Source organism: Cervus canadensis, chromosome 5 (assembly GCF_019320065.1).
Source record: "Cervus canadensis isolate Bull #8, Minnesota chromosome 5, ASM1932006v1, whole genome shotgun sequence".
Taxonomy (NCBI): Eukaryota; Metazoa; Chordata; class Mammalia; order Artiodactyla; family Cervidae; genus Cervus; species Cervus canadensis.
This window is the reverse complement of record NC_057390.1, coordinates 90,566,793-90,586,689: the sequence shown is the minus strand read 5'-3', so window position 1 is coordinate 90,586,689 and position 19,897 is coordinate 90,566,793. Positions and strand designations below refer to the sequence as shown.

At 40.8% G+C, this 19,897-nt stretch overlaps 1 protein-coding gene across 1 annotated transcript in view; it reads left to right on the top strand.

The window, feature by feature from the left end:
• PSMB7 (proteasome 20S subunit beta 7) overlaps positions 1-19,897 on the top strand; it is a 56,753-nt gene that overhangs the window by 26,862 nt on the left and 9,994 nt on the right. The window contains exon 6 of the mRNA XM_043469523.1: positions 1,258-1,316. Coding sequence (XP_043325458.1) covers positions 1,258-1,316 — 59 coding nt within the window. The remainder of the gene's footprint in view (positions 1-1,257; positions 1,317-19,897) is intronic.

The window sequence follows — 19,897 nt, the reverse complement described above, 5'->3', positions numbered from 1 at the left end:
TCATTGATTTGTGTCTGTAAATCTGCTGTTTCTACCCTTTAAATTTGATCTATAATTGGACCTCCTTAAATGGTTCAGATAAGCTAGTCTGTATTTTCTCAATGCAGCGATGCTGTCAGCTTCTCCTTTTTCATTATACATTCAGCAGACTTGATAAAATCAGCAGGACACCTCATTTGAAACTGTTTAATCGCTGCCTTTTTCCTTTGCTAAACCATTGAGGTGGTCAAGCGGTGTACACAAATCATTTTAAATAGAAAATATGGTTTTCTCTGTGACCCAGCTAAATAGATAGTGTTATGCAAAACAAGTTAAAAAGTAATAAATGCCAAAAAAATCTTCTAATTGGAGTAAAAAATTGTGGGCAACTCTAGCCTCTCTCCAAAAGTAGAGTATCCTGAAATATTGCCAGAACCCTGTAAAGACAAGATGATGGTTTTCTAAAGATTCTCTGGTTTCTGAACAAAGCAAGTTTAAATTTTCCAGTGATGCTGAGCTGCCTTTTGCATCCCTTCAAAGAGAGCCCATCCTTATTTGTAATGCCTTTACATTCTGCTTTTGTAGGGAGAAATTTGCTATCTGTTAATATCTGTGCAGCATAACCTTTCAGCCATTTGCTATTGTGATAATAAATTTTTGTTTCTTTGTCTGTCATTTTGTCTACTCAGCTGTTACTCTTCAAAGTACAAACTAAAAATAATAGCTCTAAATAAATGCCACATAATAAAGTGTTTTACAGATGTAGCTGGAATAACCTGGTGGCTGCAATGTGCAGTCCTATTACCATTGCTGGTGCTGTAGTTTTTTCCCCGTGTGTCAGGGTGACTCTACCAGGGCCAGCTCATTAAAACAATCTCTTCTTTCTAACTGGCTTGGTATTTAGCACTATACCCAGCAGCCTGCCAAGGCACAGTTGTGGAGCACAAGAGTCGCAGCACAGGATATATGAAATTAAGTGGCATTCACTTTTTTGAACAAATACAACTTTACTGTGAATAATTTACAGTTACTCCTGTGAGTAGGTTAGAAGTGGGGCCAGTTGCAGGTTTACCTGAGATAGTGGTAAGTGAGACCCCAGGCTTTTGAAGAGCAGTGTTTGTCTGATTTTTGTGGCCCTGTCATATTAATGTTTATACTGTGTTTGAACATGACATTGGGTATGTTTTGCCATTTTTGCTGCCCCACAGTAAACTTGAGATGGAGAAGCTGAGAGTTGGTAAATATGCTAAATAAACATGCATCTTTTCTTTCCTATAGGTTCTGGCTCCTTGGCAGCGATGGCCGTGTTTGAAGATAAATTTAGGCCAGACATGGAGGTATGTAAGTCCCTACAGTTCTGTTCTCTTTCAGATGATCTTTCTTGTATGTTGGACATTTACGAATTGATCACTGATTCCTCCAAAGTTTGAATAGCACTGCTGCTGTTAGTTGGAATGCTTTGTCACAGGTACTGTGTTGGCTAAGAAAACTGGTTACTCAGGAAAGCCTCACTTTGGAGTGGCCCCTCAGGCTCAGGGAGGCTGCACTTTCGAGTTTTTTCTGCTGGCCTTTGGGCTGTCTGGGCATCTTCTTGATTGTAAATGTGTGGCGATGTAGGATGTTTTCTTGTGCACTCTCACAATGTCTCAAAACAGGTTTTCTCACTAAGAATAGAGTAACTATGTGTGTCTGTACATCCTGTTGCACACACCTGGCCTGGAAGTGGGGACAGTTTGAAGAACCTCTTAGAGTGTTCTTCTGCATCTGGCAGAGGACGGGGACAGTACCCTGTATGTGCGGTCTATTCTTAGAGCGTGTGTGTCTCATGTCTCACATATAAAGAGATCCTTTTATTTTCTTCGGTGATGGAGAGGGTGGTATCTTCTGAATGACATTCCACCTGTGTCTGCTTTAATGGTAGATGTACCCCCCACTCAGCAGCCCCCCCAGATCTCCAGGAACAAGCCACCGGTCTTTCAGTGTCAGTTTTGAGGGAGTGTTCCATGTGCTTGGATACTTTGTGGTCCCGCGTTACTCCTCTGCAGTGCTTTATCCTCGCTGCAGAACCAGCTCGCAGCCACGTTACAGTCTGAAGGCAACCCTCATTATCTGCCCTTGGTTTTTTTGATAGCTGTTAAATTTTTTCACGGAGAGTATCAACTTGTTTTCAACAATTATTAGGCTGTTTTATGAGTGGTTTACATTGTTCCTTAATGGGTAGGTTTCTATTGTTACTGCTTTTGCAGTAGTGTTTTCTGTAGACACCAGAGGGTGTTCCTGGGAATTACTTTTGACACTGCTTTTTGCCAAATCATCTTTGGAGAAGGTTGCACGTTTAAAACTTCTGTCCTTCTCTGGCTCACTGGCATCAGTGTCGAGTGTCCTTGGTCCCTCATCTCAGGTTTGGGCCACGTGCCAGGAGAGTGGAGGATGTAGGGCCGTGGATGCTGACCAGCCAGGACAGGGTCTCCTGCCAGAAGCCACTAACCACACCCTTGGTGTGTTGAGGAGAGCACACATAAGTGACGTGGTCACTCATGGCTGGTTTTCTTTCCTTCCTTAGATATCTGCAGGAATTAAAGCATGTGATTAAAGATAGAATTCAGCTAGGTATTTTGTTCTAGAAACAATAGTCTTGCTCCAATTAAGAATAGTAAACAGGTCCAGGTATCAACTCTAAATGAGATTAGAATTCCTTTCTCATTTCTCAATGTGAACATTTATTCCCATATCAGCATTATTTTCTGTTTGGGGTTCTTAAGTACAGAGGAAAAATAAGATTTACTTGGTCACTTAAAAAGAAAAAGAGAAAATGATCTCCTAAGCTTCAAACTAAAGGAGAGGAATTCCTGTGTCTCCACAAATCCGTTAGAATTAGCACAGGTACAGGGAGAAAGGCTCTGATGATTTTCGTTTAAAAAGTCACCTCAGTAATGTCAGGCCCTCCTTTAAACCACATTCATCTTTTCAAATGTTCTTGAAAGCTGTGTCTTTTTCCAATTGATTGGGACTTCCATATGTTAAAGAAAAATGAGAATTGCAGAAAAAGTTGAAAGCATGAGGTATATTAAAAGTGACTTTAACACTCTGCTAAAGTAATTTTATATCATTTATTTAGAGTTTGGAGTTGAAGTGATTCAAAGGCCATAAATATAATATTTCTGTGAAGGGAAATGTGAATCATCCCTTCAATAAAATTTCTGATATTATCAATCTGAAGAGTGTTTCTTAGATCAATTTTATCTGTAGTTCAGACCACTTCTGTATTAGCTGTGAGACTTTGGAACAGGTTGACCAAGTTCCCATTTCATATTGTTAATTAAATTTACTATTTCAAGTGAGTTATTCCCTGAAGTTGTTGGAACTTGACACAGACCGACAGTCAACAAAAAACACATTTATTGAGGAGAAGGTAGTAATACTTGCTTCTCCAGTGAAGTGAGTTTAAAAGTAAATAGAAGGCAGAGACAATAATGTACTTTACAAATCTAAAAGGATGTAAATAGAAACTGAAATTAGTGTGAAGACCAAGCAACTAACTGGTCACTCTGCTTTCTTTTGGTGAAGATTAGGTGATGTGGTTTCAGTGGAAGCTGAGACTGCTTACAGAGGTTGAGAAGACCCTGTTTTAGTGACTCTGTTATGAAAGAGAGCTCGGCCAGGGTGTCATTCCTGGCTCTGTTTTGCATAGAACTCGTGGAAACGTTTGGTTTCAAATTTCCAAACTTTTTATTTTTCTTCTTTCCAGGGAGGCTTGCTTTCTGTGGCAAGAAGCCCTCTATAACTTTTCTTTCTTGCCTATTTTGAGACTGCAGGATTGGATGACTAAGTCTGCTTATTTCCCTTCAGTAGGGGAAAGGATTCTGGACGTGTCTCAAACAGAAACCCAGGAGAGTGTTTCTGCCTCTCAAGTCTTGCATGGATTGCCAGGACAGTAACTGCTGCTCACTTCACAGAGAATTGCATTGGGAGGGGTCAGTTTTAGGCTATCATAATTACCAGTTGTTTGCCAAACAGTGATTTTTAGGCCAAACTCATGAAACAAACTCTTGGCTTTATTGTTAAAACAAATTAGAAAAAGCCAATAGTCTTTTTTTTTTTTTAATTTAGACTACAGACCTGTGCCTTAGACAGTGCTGGGTCTCAACTATAGTATTTATGGACTGGAAGTTCCTCTTTCCTTGAAAACTTTTAATATTTTCTCATTGTCTTCAGCTGCACGGTCTGGTACAGTAGCCACCAGCTACACGTGGCTGTTGAACACTTAAGGGTAGGTAGCTCATCTGGAGTAAGAGGTGCGGCAAGTAGAAAACACATCCCAGATTTCAGAGACTTGGAACAAAAGTTTTTAAAATATATCTTGTTAGTAGTACGGTTATATGTTGAAACAATACTATTTTAAGTATATTGGGTTAAGTAAAAATATCCATTTTTTCACCTATTTTTACTTTTTTAAATGTAGCTACTAGAAAATTGTAAACTACATATATGGTTCACGTATTTTCATTGGACAGGGCTGGTCTTGAACTTGTCATTTGCACATTGCAGTTAAGAGTTCTGCCATGTCTGGGGGCCACCTGTACTGTTAACTTCTCTTGAAAATTTTCTTTTTCATCAGCTCACTGTTCTGTAAATTGAGTTATCATTTACACATAAGAAAATGCACAGAGATGAAGTATGCAGTACGATAGATGTTGGCATTTGTAATTACCCAAGTAACCATCAGTCAGATCAAGACAGAGCATTTCCTTCACTGCAGAAGCGCTCCTTTCCTGTCAGTTCACTTTCCTCGCTTCCCTCCAGCCACTCTAGTTCACCTTTTTAATTTAAATTTATTTTTAAAATACAGTTTATATCCATGAAATCCTGGGTTTGATGTGCTGGTTATTTTTCCCCCCAAGACACATGAAAATGAGTGCATACTATTAATACAAATAAAAAATGTATTCACGTATCACCATCATGAGTAAGCCCAGGGGTATGAATATTAAACTTTAGGAAACACAGGTCTGCATTCCTGTTCCACTTCAGCCCTTCTCGCCTGCCTGCTCGTCTTTGAATACAGTGTGGACTTGCTTGTGGACGAATCCTTCTCGCTGCTGGTGTCTGCCAGCCATGCTCTCACCTGTTTCCTCATTTGTGTTCCTGGGCTGCATGGTACACACCCGTCCCGTTGTTTTATGGCTGTTTTCAGGGCCATCTCCCCTACTGACCAAGAAAGGGAGACCCTTGAGGGCAGGGTCATTAAATCATCTCCCTTCTTCAGCTCCTTATGTTCAGTACATGTTTGTAGAGTCGAGACAGGATAACCTGGAGCTAAGGCAAAGTCTGAGTCATCAGAAACCACCTGGAAAATGGAGGGGACTTTTTCTTCTTCCCATCTGGAAAGTGCTGAACCTTTGTGTGTGGTTTTTTTTTTTTTTTTTTTTTGAGATAACAGAAGAAGATAACTAGTATATTTTTCAAGTAACACATAATATTGAGGGCAGAGTCAACAAAGCAGACACCCTGTTAAGTACACAGGCGAGGTGAAGATGGGGCAAAGGGCAGATGCTCATTGGGAAATTACAGGCCAAAAACCAGAACAGTGAAGCCCAGCTGAGATTCATAAATGCCTAGGATGGACCTCTGCTGTTTGAAGTAGTCTAAACCAATGACTTCGTGGGCAAAAGCCCTGACTCAAGGTTTTAGATAAACTTTTGGTGACTGTGTGCATTTAAGGCCCATGAAAAACCTTTTAAGATTCTTGTCCAGTTGTGGCCCTGACACTGCCTTTCCTGGTCCTGGGATGCTTGTCTTCTTGTTTTTCTCCTTGCTGTTAGCCTGGAAGTTCTCTGAGGGCAGGAGCTGTGCTTACTGTTTGCTGTTTCCTCACGCATAGTATGTTAACTGATGTGTAGTAGGTAGTCTGCCAGTAGTTGTTGAATGAGTGGGTAAAAAGGCATCAGAAGCAACTTAACTTAGGTGGTCCCAGATTTACCTTCCTTTGAAACAGTCTGATAACTTCACCTTTAGTGTTACCAGGCTGATAAAAATGAAGGCATTAAAAAGTTATATTACTACTGATAAATCTCATGCTTTGTTTTTATCAGCAAAGGTGCTTATTCAGACATTGTACCTCTGTATTAGCAGAGAAGTGGGTCAGTTGTATTAGAGTGTGTGTGTTTTTTTTTTTTTTTTTAAGGTGATGATGCATTCCGTGGAGCCATTGCCATAGGATTTTTTTTCCCCTATTGTTAAGGCTGGCATAAGAACTGAGCCCCTTATCCTGGTTATTATCCACAAGCTAGCTAGACAGGAAATTAGTGATAAACATTGGCCTTCTGAGTCCACTTTCCAGTTAAGTATAAGGAATTTGATCACTGTACCTGGAAATATGAGATTGGCTTCTTGCGAATCTGTATCTTGAAAATTGCTGGAATAAAATATTTTATTTTAGGGTGGGGAAAGAATTAAGGAAATGAATCTGATAACTTAGGTTCATTTTCCTTCCATCCTGTTCCTTTGTAAGAAGGGATGTTTTCATTTGGCCCAGTGAGAAATTTAAACTCTTGAAGATTATAATTCATTAAAATGGGTAGAAGATGAATATTTAGTCTGTCAAGATCAATACTGTCCCCTCTTTGCGCTAATTGTCAGAAAGCGAGCGAGGGCCGCTGAAGGGTAGTGGTGGTGCGGCAGGACCCTCACATCACAGGGAGATGATTCAAAGGCAAACTGTCCTGCACCCTCTGGTATCGACTTGCAAATTAGCATCTGGAATCTAATTAAACAAGCTTAATGAAAGTAGCAGCTGAATGCTGCTGGAAAAGACAATCAGCTTTTTTCCCCCTCTCTGATACATATTCTGTACTATTGAAGTTGGTCACCAAACACATCATGTGAGCACAGTTAAAAAAAATTAGCATTTATTTGAAGACTAGAAACTGTTTTTCATTCTGTTATGCGTTTGGCATGCTCCGGCGTCCCGTGAGAGCCGTGCCACGGCAGATAGTGCACAATATTTATAAATCCGTGACAGGCAATAATAGCAACTTGAAAAATTCTTTTGCTAGAATCTCAAGTTGAGAGCTGCCAAAAGCTGAGAGGATCAGATCTGCAGTGGCAGCTGCTGTGCCCTACAGTTAGAATTCTAGACTTTGAAGATGCTCAACTTAAAGAAATGAAGACTGCAGGCTTAGCCAATTTTTGCAGGTTTCTAGAGCTCTGGCTCTCTGCCTTTTGAAGATGAGTTGCTGAAGCTTCTACCACTGCCTGAGGCGTGCTAACACCAGCAGGATCTTTTTTTTTCCCTCCAGTCTTAGTGTGTCTTCAGTTTTAAGTAGCACATGCTTAGTCAGTGCCAACTGTGATGGTGCTTTCTCTGGTCGCAATACTGAGGGATAAACTCTTACCCTGTACCCTTCAGAGGGAGGCTGCAAAGATAGATGGTGACGTATACAAGTGCCACTTCAGCCATCTGATTTATGGAGTCATATTTCATCACTCGGCAAGCTCTGGCCTCTGGAGAAGCCCTTATAGATTGCTAAAGATGTGAGCTGCTATCGCCCTAAAGGCTTGTGGTTACCTCACAAATGTGATGCCAAACACCTAGCTACAGAGGAAGCAGAATTAATCTGTCATTGCAGGCAGCTATAGATCCACTTTAATGAAACAGTTGATACCAGTATGGTATTCTGATAGCAAATTGTAGAAGTAAATGTTTTTTTTGTGTGTTTAAGTCTAATAGTAGAAAGATACCGAAGTTTCAGATTTATTTGTATTTTGCAGATGGACAGTGGTGTAAGAGAGCTTCATTATTTTGATTAAAAAAAAAAAGTCTGTTCAGTTTGACACATAGACTGATCCCGAAGGGAAACACAGAGCATGAGTTCAGTGTGGTCACCTGGACAGGGTCACGGGAGCTTAGGAGCTGGAGGATTGGGCTGTGAGTGTGTTTCTGCCCTGCTCACCACATGACTCTGGGCAAGCCATGGCCGGCACTCTTCATCCAGACGTTGGGGACCCAGAGACCTGTCTGTGGGTTGCTGTCGGGATTAGGTGTGGTCTGTAAAACACTTCAGATGATGGCTCACACAAAATTGTCTCTAAAATATGTCAGCTGATTCTATTTTTTCTTTTCTTTTTTTTTTTTTAAAGTAATTCGGTAGTAGGATACAAACATCACATAGCAACGACTAACATGATTATTTGTACTCATGTCAGGCTTGATGATTTATAACATGGTGTAGATAGATTTGATTCTTCTTTTTCATCTGAAAGCTTAAAATCGGAGCCAGGCTTAGCTAGTGGTCATAATGGCAGTAGACGAAGCCTCTTTAACACATAACACAGGCTGTGGAAGTGTTCACCTTTTTGCTATAGGAAGAAGGTATTGAAAACACAGCAGTCATAATAACTGATGCTTTTTGAGTGCTTATGCTGTGCCATGCTCTTTCTAACAGCTTTCTCTGTATTGTCTCATTTACTTTTCCGCAATTGGGTGGGGTCTGTACTTTGTTATCCTTGTTTTGTTGAGAAGAAAAATAGGGTGTAGGGAGGTGAAATATCTCACCTGAAGCCCCACAGGCAGGCAGTGACAGAATCATGGTTTGAACCCTGGTCAGTCTGGCCCTCCAATGAGATCGGTCACCATGCTCTTCTGCCTCTTTGTAGGCCTGTAATTCTTTGACAACAGAGTGGGGAAGACATCTTACTCCAGGTGGGCAGAGGTGTGGGCTGCTTGGGCTATTCCTTTTCTCTGATGAGGTCTTGTGAAGATGGCAGGAAGCCAGATGAGTGTCAGAGGAGGTGTATTAACCTCTTTGGTGAGCTCAGCGAGTGGAAGGACCCCAGGGATAGAAAGAGACAAAGTTAGAAATATAGAGATATTGGGAAATATAAGTAAGTCATTGGGCTGTGGAAGATTTTTTTTCTCTTTGACTTTATCAGAATTTATTTTCACCTTTTAATTGTCCTCTCCTGGAAATATCCTGAGATTGTTTTTTTCCCCAAAGTTTTCAAGTATTTACATAGGAGCTGTTTTTCTCTATAAAGCTAATGTTCAGATGGCATAGCCTTCTTCAGATTTAATGATGAGACCAAAAAGCCTTTAAATACTGGTGAATGGCATTTGTCCATTTGAGGCAAATCATGAATAGCTTGAACCAAAAATATAAAAAATAAGCAAGACTATCATATTTGAATAATGAGGTGTCCTTTTTACCCCAACTGCCAAAACTTTTTAATCTTCGTCAACAATTGTTCTGTCCCCCGTCTTATTTAGGTTGCATCTGTGCGACTGGCGCGCAGGAGCCCTGACAAGCGGCATGTGAATTCTGTATTCATTAGTGGTCTTGATCCACATGCCTCTGTCCCTGCCACGGGGGCTCAGGTGTGGGAGCTGCTGGCTAATCCCACCAGCTGACAGTCAGAGGTTTAATGACTCCATAGGAAGGTGACCACTTGCTGGGAGGTTTGCTGGCGGAACCCACACAGCAGACAATGGAGATCAAGGAAGACGATCAGTGTTTAGCCGAAGCACCTTCCTGTGTGACTTGAACCCTGCTAGCATCAGACACAGTTTTAAGTAAATGCAGAATTAAAAAAAAAAAAAATACACTGACCCTTGATAGCTGTCATAAACAATGATTTTTTTGGGGGGGGGTCTGTATTTATATGGATGGTGTTTAAGACTGTTTTGCTTTTAGCAGTTTAATAGATGTCAGCTTGATAAGCTGTACTTGACTCACTTTTCCAGGTTTTTAGATTTTAAGGTTTTGTTTGTCTGGGTACTGCTATATCTGTTTAGGTGTCTTGTGTATCTGGGGAAAACAAAAAATACTTAAAGCCAGAATTCTTTCTTACAATATGTCCCTAAGAATCTGTGCTGACATTTTTGTCTCTTATGATCTCTGTAAAAATATTACTATCAGAATGTGAGTTCTTTGATTGATGGGTGACATGTCACTAGTGTTTTGACTTTTTGTTTTTAGGTTCTCTAGTATAAAATGTTGGATGCCTTATTATTTTAATAACAGCTTCATTGAGATAATATTTACATGCATACAGTTCACCTACCATAAGTGCACAATTTAGTGGTGTTTAGTTCAGAGTTGTACAGCTATCACCATAATCAGTTTTAGAACAATTTCATCACCCTCAAAAGAAATGCCATATTCATTAGCAGTTCCTCCCCATTTCCCCTCAGCCTTCCCAGCCGTAGGTAACAGCTAACCTACTTTCTGTCTCTACAGACATGCATATTCTGGACATTTTCTATGGTAGGAATCATTCAGTATGTCTTGTGAATGGCTTCTTTAACTTAAAGTATTTTTGTAGTATTTCATCTTTGTAGCATGGATTGATACTTCATTCTTTTTTGTGGTTGAATAGTATTCCATTATATGGATATATCACATTTTATTTACCCATTCATTAGTTAATGGATATTTGGATTGTTTTCACTTTCTGGCCATTAAGAATAGTGCTGGTATGAACATTTGTGTACAAGTTCTTGTGTGGACATATATTGTCATTTCTCTTGGCTGTATGCCTAAGAGTAGAATTGCTGAGTCATGTGGTAACTCTCTGTGTTTAGCCTTTTGAGCCAGACTGGTTTACAGTGTGGCTGGGTTAGTGTGTAATGATTTTAGTTTCTGGACATCCTTGCCAACATTTATTATTTGGCTTTTTGATTACAGCCATCCCAGTGGGTGTGAGTTGGTGTCTCATTGTTTTGATGGATTCCTTATTGGTTAACAACTAGTGCAGCTATGGATATGTTGAAATGTAACTATTGAAACACTTGACACACTTCTTTATGCACTGGATTTGGGCAGTAATTGGGATGGTTGTGTATTTGTTTAACTATTCAAAGTTCCCTTTTAGAGGCTTTCTTTCCCTGAGACTGTTTCTGTCATTTGCTTTTGGTCATAATTCCTGCTTATTGGCTTTCCTTAAGACCTGAAGCATTAGACATAGTAAATTGTGTCTTCATTGTTAGATCAAAAATATATTAATTTTCCCCAATATTTTTCTCTCATTGTATTTAATGTGAAAGAAAAAAGTTTTAAGGGATGTTAGAATCTGAAGATACAATCCCTGGGGCCCTGTATAGAATTATTTGTAGTAGAGTTAAAGACTTAATTTTAGAAGTAAACAGATTTAAAGTTGGCCTTACAGTTCAGTGAGTGATTTGGAGAATTACTGTTCAAACCTTTGGAATAAATAATGAGGAGGCACTGTTGATGGTTTAAACTTCTCACCAGAATCAGGTGTTTTGAGTTGATCCCCTTCTAAAAAGTGAGTTTTCCTTTTTTCCTGAATTTGAGAACACTGGTGGGCCAGTTTTGGAGAGGCAAAAGAGGGCTTCTTGAGTTAAGGCTATTCCTTTGAATCTTCTTGCTCACATTTTCATTGTATGGTGTTTTGCAAGGCACATGGAAGTTTTCTTTGGTCTTTCACATGATGATTCAAGAGCAGGGCTTTGCTCCTCACCATGCAGAGTTTGGGAGAAGGGGATGGCAACCCACTCCAGTATTCTTGGCTGGAGAATTCCATGGACAGAGAAACCTGGCAGGCTACAGTCCATGGGGTCGCAGAGAGTCAGACACGACTGAGCGACTTTGATACACACACACATGCAGAGTTTGGAGTGTTGCTGGTGCATATGGCTTCTCTCCCTTTGATTCTCTAGGATTGCTAGTCTTCCTTGATTTAGAAATGGCCACTTGGCTATGAGTCCTGCTTAATAAAGCATCAGTAAAGTCTATTCTTTCAGTCCTTTGAGTTTAATCTGTTTCTTAAAATAATATATAGATTCATGAAATTCTTGAAATGCGACTAGGATGCAGTAAAAGCAGTAAAACACAGAATATTAGAGAGAGAGAGAAATGGCCACTTGGGGTCAGGCCGCAGGAATTCAAGAATCAACAAGTCTTAGGGAAGTGACCCTGTGTAAAATTTGAAGGTCTCCATTTCTGATTCTTTGAAGAGTAATGAAAACACTGCAGATGGTGTACTTCCGTAGTTATTGATTTCAGAATTCATTGTTGATTTTTCCACCAAAAATATTTCTGTGTAAAAATTTTTCCATGTCTTCTACTCTGCTGTATATACACTGAATTTCATTTTCTTAAATAATCAATAATATGTAATCAATCAGCAGGTGCTATTTGGGTACCAGCTGAATGCATACACTCGGTGCTATAGTCCAGGGGTTGAATTGAAAGAGGCTGTTCTGTATGATGGTGGAAATTCTTCAAACAGTTATTGGCAAAGTAGATTGAAAACAAGGGATTAGTTTACTTGGTAGTAGATAGGTAGTTATTTATGATGCATTTCTTTGGAGCACGTGTTCCATTTGAGATGTTTTCACTTTACGTATTTCCTGTAACTGTGAAAGCTGGGGGAACATACACTACATAGGAGAAATATTTCACAAAGTGTGTTGCTTGCTACACCTATGGCAAAGATCCAGCAGACAGAATGTAACTTCTCTGTGACCAGAGTCTCTTGAACCAGAGAGAGGCAAGAGCTATGGGAAAGTTGAATAGAAATTAATGTTTGGTGACTTTCAACTACACAGGTGGAATTAAAAGGAAGATGTTATTGCTTATATATTCGGCATCATGGTGTCAAAGAGAAAATGGACTTCTTTATCCATCTCTTTATCAAATTGAATTGCCTTTGCTGACTTGGGTCTCAGGGATATAATTTACGGTACTAAAAATGCTCCCTTTATGTGGGTTGTCTCTTTCTGTTACTTAAGCCAAGCCAGGATTTGGAATGTCACAGCTCCTTGGGAAAAGACATACAAGAAGCTCTTTTATTTCTTACTGATTTTATGCCATTCTAGAAATCTTACTTCATAAAAATTTTGAATCATAAAGAAGAGGAGAGCGCACACCTTCCACTGCTTCTGGTTGTATTTCACTGTCAGAAGTGAAGCTCTCTTGTCACAAATCCTAGAGGTCATCTGTGGTGGAGGCTTGCAAGCTCTTGAACAATGGATTTCTACTTTTCTTGTGTACAGGTTAGAGAAATATAAGAAATGAAATATAGGACTGAGTGTTACTAGATGGTAGCTTAGAATCTTATAAGTTTTGCCTTGGCAGGTAATTTGGCATAAATTGTTAATGTAAATCTGGGTTAGTGGTGAAGACGTTATTTTAGTAAAAAAGATAAACTGCTGATTAATTCAGCATAGAACTCAATTACAAATTGAAAGTGTCTCTGCGGGACTCCTGGACCCTAAAGACAGCAGATGTTGAATTGATACTCCAGCATATTTCACGGTGGTATGAAATATTAACATGGTTTATTATACTTGTGTGGTGTGCGGTATCAGAAAGGGGGAGGTGGTGGGCATGTGGGCGTGCAAAGCAGCTACACATTACACATTCGTTAATGTACACTGAAGTATGATTAAGAATTTGGGGGAAGTTTCATCTTCTTGTTTTTAAAAAATCAAATAGCTCTGTGGAAAAATTAAGTTTAAAATAACATTTGGAGCTAAATATTTAAATGAGGTACCGATGTGTGTTTACATTGTACACATAAATGAACACAAAAATGGTATACTTACTGACACAGATATTTAAATGTTAAATGGGACCACTACCTACAAGAGTAAGGGAACTTGAGGGCTTGAGCTGTATTTTAATGAGTTAATTGTAAGCTTTCATGGGCTGGAAAGTTTTCATGGGCTGCTGTACTGTTTTTACCTTCTGATCTAAAACATATGGTAATTTTAAAATGCCCCTATAATTTGCACAGGCAGAGAAGTTTCGTTTCTAGCCAAAAAAGAAAAAAGCTTTATGGTTTTCGTATATCTGCATCAACTTAAGGGGGGGAAAGTCAGCAGATTTTATGTATCGGAAGATCTGAATAAATGGAACTGCCAATATTTGAAGGGATTGGCAGTTCTTAAGAGGCATGAGAAAGTTGGCTTAGATGAGATATTTCAAAGCCATTACTACTCTTATGACAGTTATTTTTCTTGCATCACAGCCTATATCAAGTCTAGGTTTTGCTAGCTGAGGTAAAGACAGTTCCAAAAATAGCCAAATGATTATGGTAAGAACAAATGTACCTTGGATACCTCTCCTATTATGAAGGCTTTTTTTTTTAAGTGCTTTCTCAAAAACTTCTCAGACACGTAAAAGTTGGCAAAGGCAGAAGAGCAGTGGGCAAAGAAACCAGAAATTTCTTGGTACCTACACCACCAGCACATCTCTGTCCCCATTAGAGTTGCCGTTAGGCTTCTGTAAACTCTTGAGGGTGATGGTCATTCTGAGATGTGAAGAGTGGCCTTGAGTTCCATTCACCTGAGTCTTACTTCTCTCCAACCAGGCGCCAAGCTCTGTGCCTGCTTATGAGGCAGAGTCTCTTTCTTAGTGACATTTACAGCCTCCTGGGGTGAACAGGCCCACAAAGAGTACTGAAAGTATGAGAATGGTGCTTATAAGGGGGGCATAGGATTGATGCAGAAGAGGAATTGTTAAGGTCTGTCTGAGGGCCTTTAAGGTGGCCTCAAAGAGCATGTAACTCCTCACTTGAGATTGTTTTTGTCTTGGGGATTAGGGAAGGGGTGGAGTGGGGAGTCTGAAGAGGAGAGGAAACTATTCCAGGAGAGGGGCATCACCATGTGCAGAGGTGTGCGGGCTCCTGCTCTAACTTTCTGTCAGTGGTGTAACCCTGGAAGTTTAGGGAGCTGAACATGTTTGGAAATAGGAAAACAAAACTCCAGACAGTGTCTCAAGTTGTCTGGGCGGTCATTTCCCGAGTCAGTGTGGCCTTTTAATTAGCATCGGTTTTTCAGTGTGGGAGAGGGCTGAGCTTAAGCAGCCTTGTCCCTGCGTGTGAATATTTAGTTTAGAAAGCTGCCACGTTCCATTAGGGGTTGTTGTGTTTCGGTAGTGGGTGCAGGAGCTGTGTAGACTTTTCAAATGTCCTTTGAGATTTACGTTGCAGTGTAATTGGGAGATGCTGGTACTTAGTGTGTTGTGCACGGCAGAATGTGAGATTACGTGCTGTAATGAGACCCCAGCAGCATACCTCAGGAAGGTAGTTAAAGTTTTAACCTTAGCAGATAATGTTACTTGTGGGTTTCTGTGAGGTAATTTATACCACTCTCCCCTAACCCTGAAATTGTGCACAAACAAAAAATTTTTTAAATATGAAATTGTGCTCAATAGATATTTTAAAATTCCACCTAGTAGTCCAGGTTTATGAAAATATTTGCAATGAACATTGTGTCTGTAGACCACAATCACACTCAGAGTTGTTGTCACACTGTCATAAATGTTGGAATGTAGTTTTTTTCCCTAAAATCAGAACTGTGGTGATACTGGAATGCTGAAAAGACTTAGGGACTCATTAACTTTGATTCCTTGACAAATAGATTGGTGTCTCTTAATGAAGATAAATTAGAGTGACAGGAGTAAGAACAGGGCATGGTAGAAAGTGTATGCATGAACTTTGAAGAGGTCTAGGTTTAAGATTGGTTTTTGCCTCTTCTGTAACCCCCGTGGCCCCAGTTTGTAAGAGAGAAAACTCATTTGTAAAATGGGCTTAAGTCAGCACCTGAAGGGATTATTAGGAGGATCATATTTGTAAATTACAGTCAGGCTTAACAAAAGTTTGCTCTCTTACCCTGACTACTTCATGTCCCAGAATGTTAAGAGAAAATTAAAGTACCTTTTCTCAGTCTGTTTTAGTGAAGATCGAGGTATAATTGACATGCCTACTCTGTTTTTATTTTAGAGAATTTTTTTTTAATGTGGACTGTTTTAAAGTCTTTATTGAGTTTGTTATAGTATTGCTTCTGTTTTATGTGTTTTGTTTTTTTTTTTTTAACCATGAGGCATATGGGATCTTAGTTCCTTGACCAGGGCTCAAACCTGCACCCCCTGCATTGGAGGGTGAAGTCTTAACCACTAGACCACCAGTGAAGTCCCTGTTTTAATTAAGATTTACAATCAACAAATGGCCTGATGGGAAAATGAACTTTAAATGGTTATCTTTTTTTTATTGACGTACAAGGTGGTTTAAAGAGTAGTTTGATTCATTCTGTTTGCTGAGAAGTTTTTATTTTATATTTTATAAAATATCTGAGAAGATATTTTAGGGAGATATCAACCTTTAAATGTAGTGCTGGATGCAGTGAATTTGATAGGCTTTTGCTTTAGAATTTGATGAATGTGTGAATTTTTTTTTAATGTATGAATTTTTTATAAAAATTCATCAGGATGTTCTTAAGCCAGATGAATAATGGAATGATAAGTAGCATTATTTAAGCAATATCTTTGCAACTTTGAAGAATTTTAGAGGTAAAGTACTTTAAAAAGATAAACCCACGAGTGAGTAATCAGTTATATCTAAGGACTAAACAAGCGTCATTGCTGTTTTTGGATGCTAATTGTTGGAGGATCTACTGTCTTGAGTCAAAAATCCATGGGCTCTGAAGTCAGACAAAACTATGTTGAATCTCAGACCTTCCAGTTGTTGGCTGTTTGTTTTTGGGTTCATCATTTTCCCTCCCTGAGCCTTGGTTTCCTGGATTTGGCGAAAGGGTAGTACCTATCTTAAAGGGTTATTTGGAAGAATAAGTGGAGGAATGTACTTGGCACAGTGCCTGCAAACAGTAAATGTAAAGTTCTCTTTTCTCCTTTTAGAATAGAATTCCTAGTGACATATAACAAGTGAAAATGTGCTATTTAGTACACTTACTGACATGGCAGTAAGTCTGTGTGGAAGTTGCACATGTGAGCACAGTCTTACAGTATCATTTTGAATTTCGTTTACAGTGTAATTGCTTCTTTCATAATTGATTTGCTTTGAACTAGAAGTTATAAAAGTACTAAGTTATTTTTGGTTGCCCACTGCATTGGTAGTTCTGAAAGGGTTAGGGTTAAGCTTTTGATAACCGCTCGTGTGTACTAAGAAAGAGGGTAGAATCGAACCAAGTTAGCTGTCATCATGGGTTTCCTGCATACCAGACACTGTGCTCACAGCTTCTGTGCATGGAGTCTTTGAATCCTCACAGCTACCCTGCTGCTGGTGGTGTTAGGCCTCTTTTGCAGATGAGGAAATTGGGACTTAAAAAAAGTGTTGAGTGACTCTACGTAGCTTGTAAGTAAGAAGACTTGATTCGTAGCTGAATCTTCATTCTCAGATTCTTTGCCTCTGTCTCGTCCCTCCCCCTCCTCCCATCTCTGTCACGATGATCAATATAGCAAATATGTGCAATGGCTCCAGAAGTCTCCTTATGCCCTTTTGGAAGGCTTCCCTTCCCCAAGATCCATAAGAAACAGTGTATCTGCAGACTGTGTGTGCCTCGGGTCCTGGGAAAAGGTGATGGGCATGGACCTCGATCGGACTCACCTGCCCTGTCTGCTCTCCGCCTGTCCATTTCTGCTTGTTCAGAGCTGCTCCTCAAACATGGCCAAACCCTCAGGACCATACATCTCTGTTAGAGCTTCCTTCTTTACAGTCTTTCTGCTCTTGCCCCCATTGCCAACCCATCCCTTCTACTCTTTCTACTCCATTCCAGGGGCCAGGCAGGAGTATTTGGGGAGCCCCTACCACCAATGAAGTGGCATTTACAGGTTGCTTCTAGCCCAGGCTATTTTTTTCCAGAACAACCTTAGTATACTGTCACTGGCTCTGTCTTTTATCTTGTCCCTTTATGGTGACACCCTTTAGAATTCCTGCCACAGGATATGGAATTAACTTAATCATTGTCTCCCATCAACCCATCAGAAAAATAGCTTCCAGGAAGTTACAGAGGCCTTTCTGTGAAGGCCAAGTTTGTGTAGAGTTTGGTCAGTGTCCATGACTGATGCTGAAAGTCCAGGTGGCACTCTCTGCTTCTCCATCTCCTGTGCTCCCACCTGGCTGCTGCTTCTTCCTCTCCCTCATCTGCCTCCCACTTCTGCTGTTGATCCTCCCTGGTGTCTGCTCAGGCCCTCCAATCACCTGCTTTCCTGTTGACCTGCCTTTGGCCTCTCCTCCCCCACTGCTTCCAGGCTGCAGTTTCAAAAAGCACAAATCTAACTATGTCATTTGCCAGCTTAAAATTTTCCTCGTCTTCCCACTAGAATGAAGGGTTAGCTCTCTGTGTGGCCCATGAGGCTCTCTGGGATCCAGCCACGTGGAACTAGCTACCTGCCTACACCTGTGTCCGTCCCGTTTTCATGGCTTTACCCCTGCCATCACTTCTACCCCTTGCTTGGCTGCCGTTTTCATGTGTGTGAAGCCTCAGCCCAGTCTTTTATCACCTGCATCCTGCGAGACCTCTGTACCCTTCTCATAGTTCCATTGTGAGCCTTGTCTCTTAAAAACTCTTACTGTGTTGCACTTGTTTCCTCTCTGGACTCTACAGTCTTCATGGGCAGGGTCTGATCTGTTCAGGCCTTATGCCCAGTGTTTGGCACACTGTCCCTGGAGTGTGTTAGTATCAGAGCAGAGCATTAGTAAATGTGTGCCTGAACTAAGCTAACCTGTACCTTTCTTTCAGGGGTTTTGCATCATTTGAAATGTGCTTCATTTGTGGTCCTCTTTAAATGCTCTCAACAAGAGTGCTCTGAGCTTGCTTGGGCCTCCTCCTCGTCCTCCCTAATCCCTTGGAGGCTCTAGAAGCAGCGTCTGGTAGTGAACAGTGCCCATAGCCTTCCCACGCACTTTACACTCTGCACTGGTTTCCCACCCTCCAGACTTTGGAGGTAGATAGGCTCGATGTGAACGTGGCTCCTTTTTACCTTTGTTGAGACCCAAGGAACAAACCCACTCTGATCCCTGCCTCCCCGCTTTTCTGGTGATAGCCCTTGAAGCATCTGCAGGAATTTATTGGCAGAGTTATCACTGACCACATTGTTTTATGGAGAGAGATCTTATTACTACCTGGGGCAACTTGGTTTTCATTTGAAGAATTGTTGAACATATTTCTCACTCTTTCTTTAAACCTAGTCTTCCCCCCCATTCCCCTGATTATATTTGATTCAGTGCAGCCTTGGAAATATATATTTGTGTACTCATATGCTGTGAATGCTGATTTCCTCTCCTTGTGGAAAGCAGTATGTTCCCACCTCTCTTGGTCCTTTTCCCTCTGGAAGCCTAGGTATTTTTCCTTCCATTCGCTGTCTCAGAATCCAGCAGAGCCTCCTGCCCACCATCTTTTTTCCTGTGGTGGGATAGGAAGACACAGGCTTTGGTGATGCCAGGCACTAACTTGGCACGGATCCCTGGGTCCCACTTATACAGAGCTGTGTGCCTTCAGTGACCATCCAGGTGGCTCAGTGGTAAATAATCTACCTGCAGTGCAGGAGACATGGGTTCAATCCCTGGGTCGGGAAGATCCCCTAGAGAAGGAAATGGCAACCCATTCCAGCATTCTTGCCTGGAGAAATCCCATGGACAGAAGAGCCTGGTGGGCTGCAGTCCATGGGGTCTAAGAGAGTCGGACACAACTTAGCATGCATGTGTGCTTTGAATACACCAGCCACCCTTCCTTGTGCCTCCGTTTCCTCTGCAGTACAGGCGGAAATGATGAGGATCAAATAAGGTAACAGAAGTGTTTGGCTAAGACCCAGGGATGTGGTGGGTGCCCATGTTAGTTCTCTCACAACCTCGTCTTTTTCCTTCTGCCCTTGAATTTGGTGCCAATTCTGTTTATAAAGTCTGTATGTCAGGGCATTCCCATCCCTTTTACTTCTCCCAGCAGCCTTTGGGCAGAGGCAGTGTCCCTATTCTTCTGACGGCCCTTGTGGCTCAGAGAGAGTTGAGTACTGTCTTCATTAGTAACCCAGTTCTCCCAGGCTTCTCTCGTCTTTTCTCGGCCCATTGTAGCTGTGCAGCCTTGCACATCTCTCCTAGCCTGAGCCGTGCTCAGACTTCTGCACCATTCAGTGATCTGGGACAGACCAAGTTGGCAGGG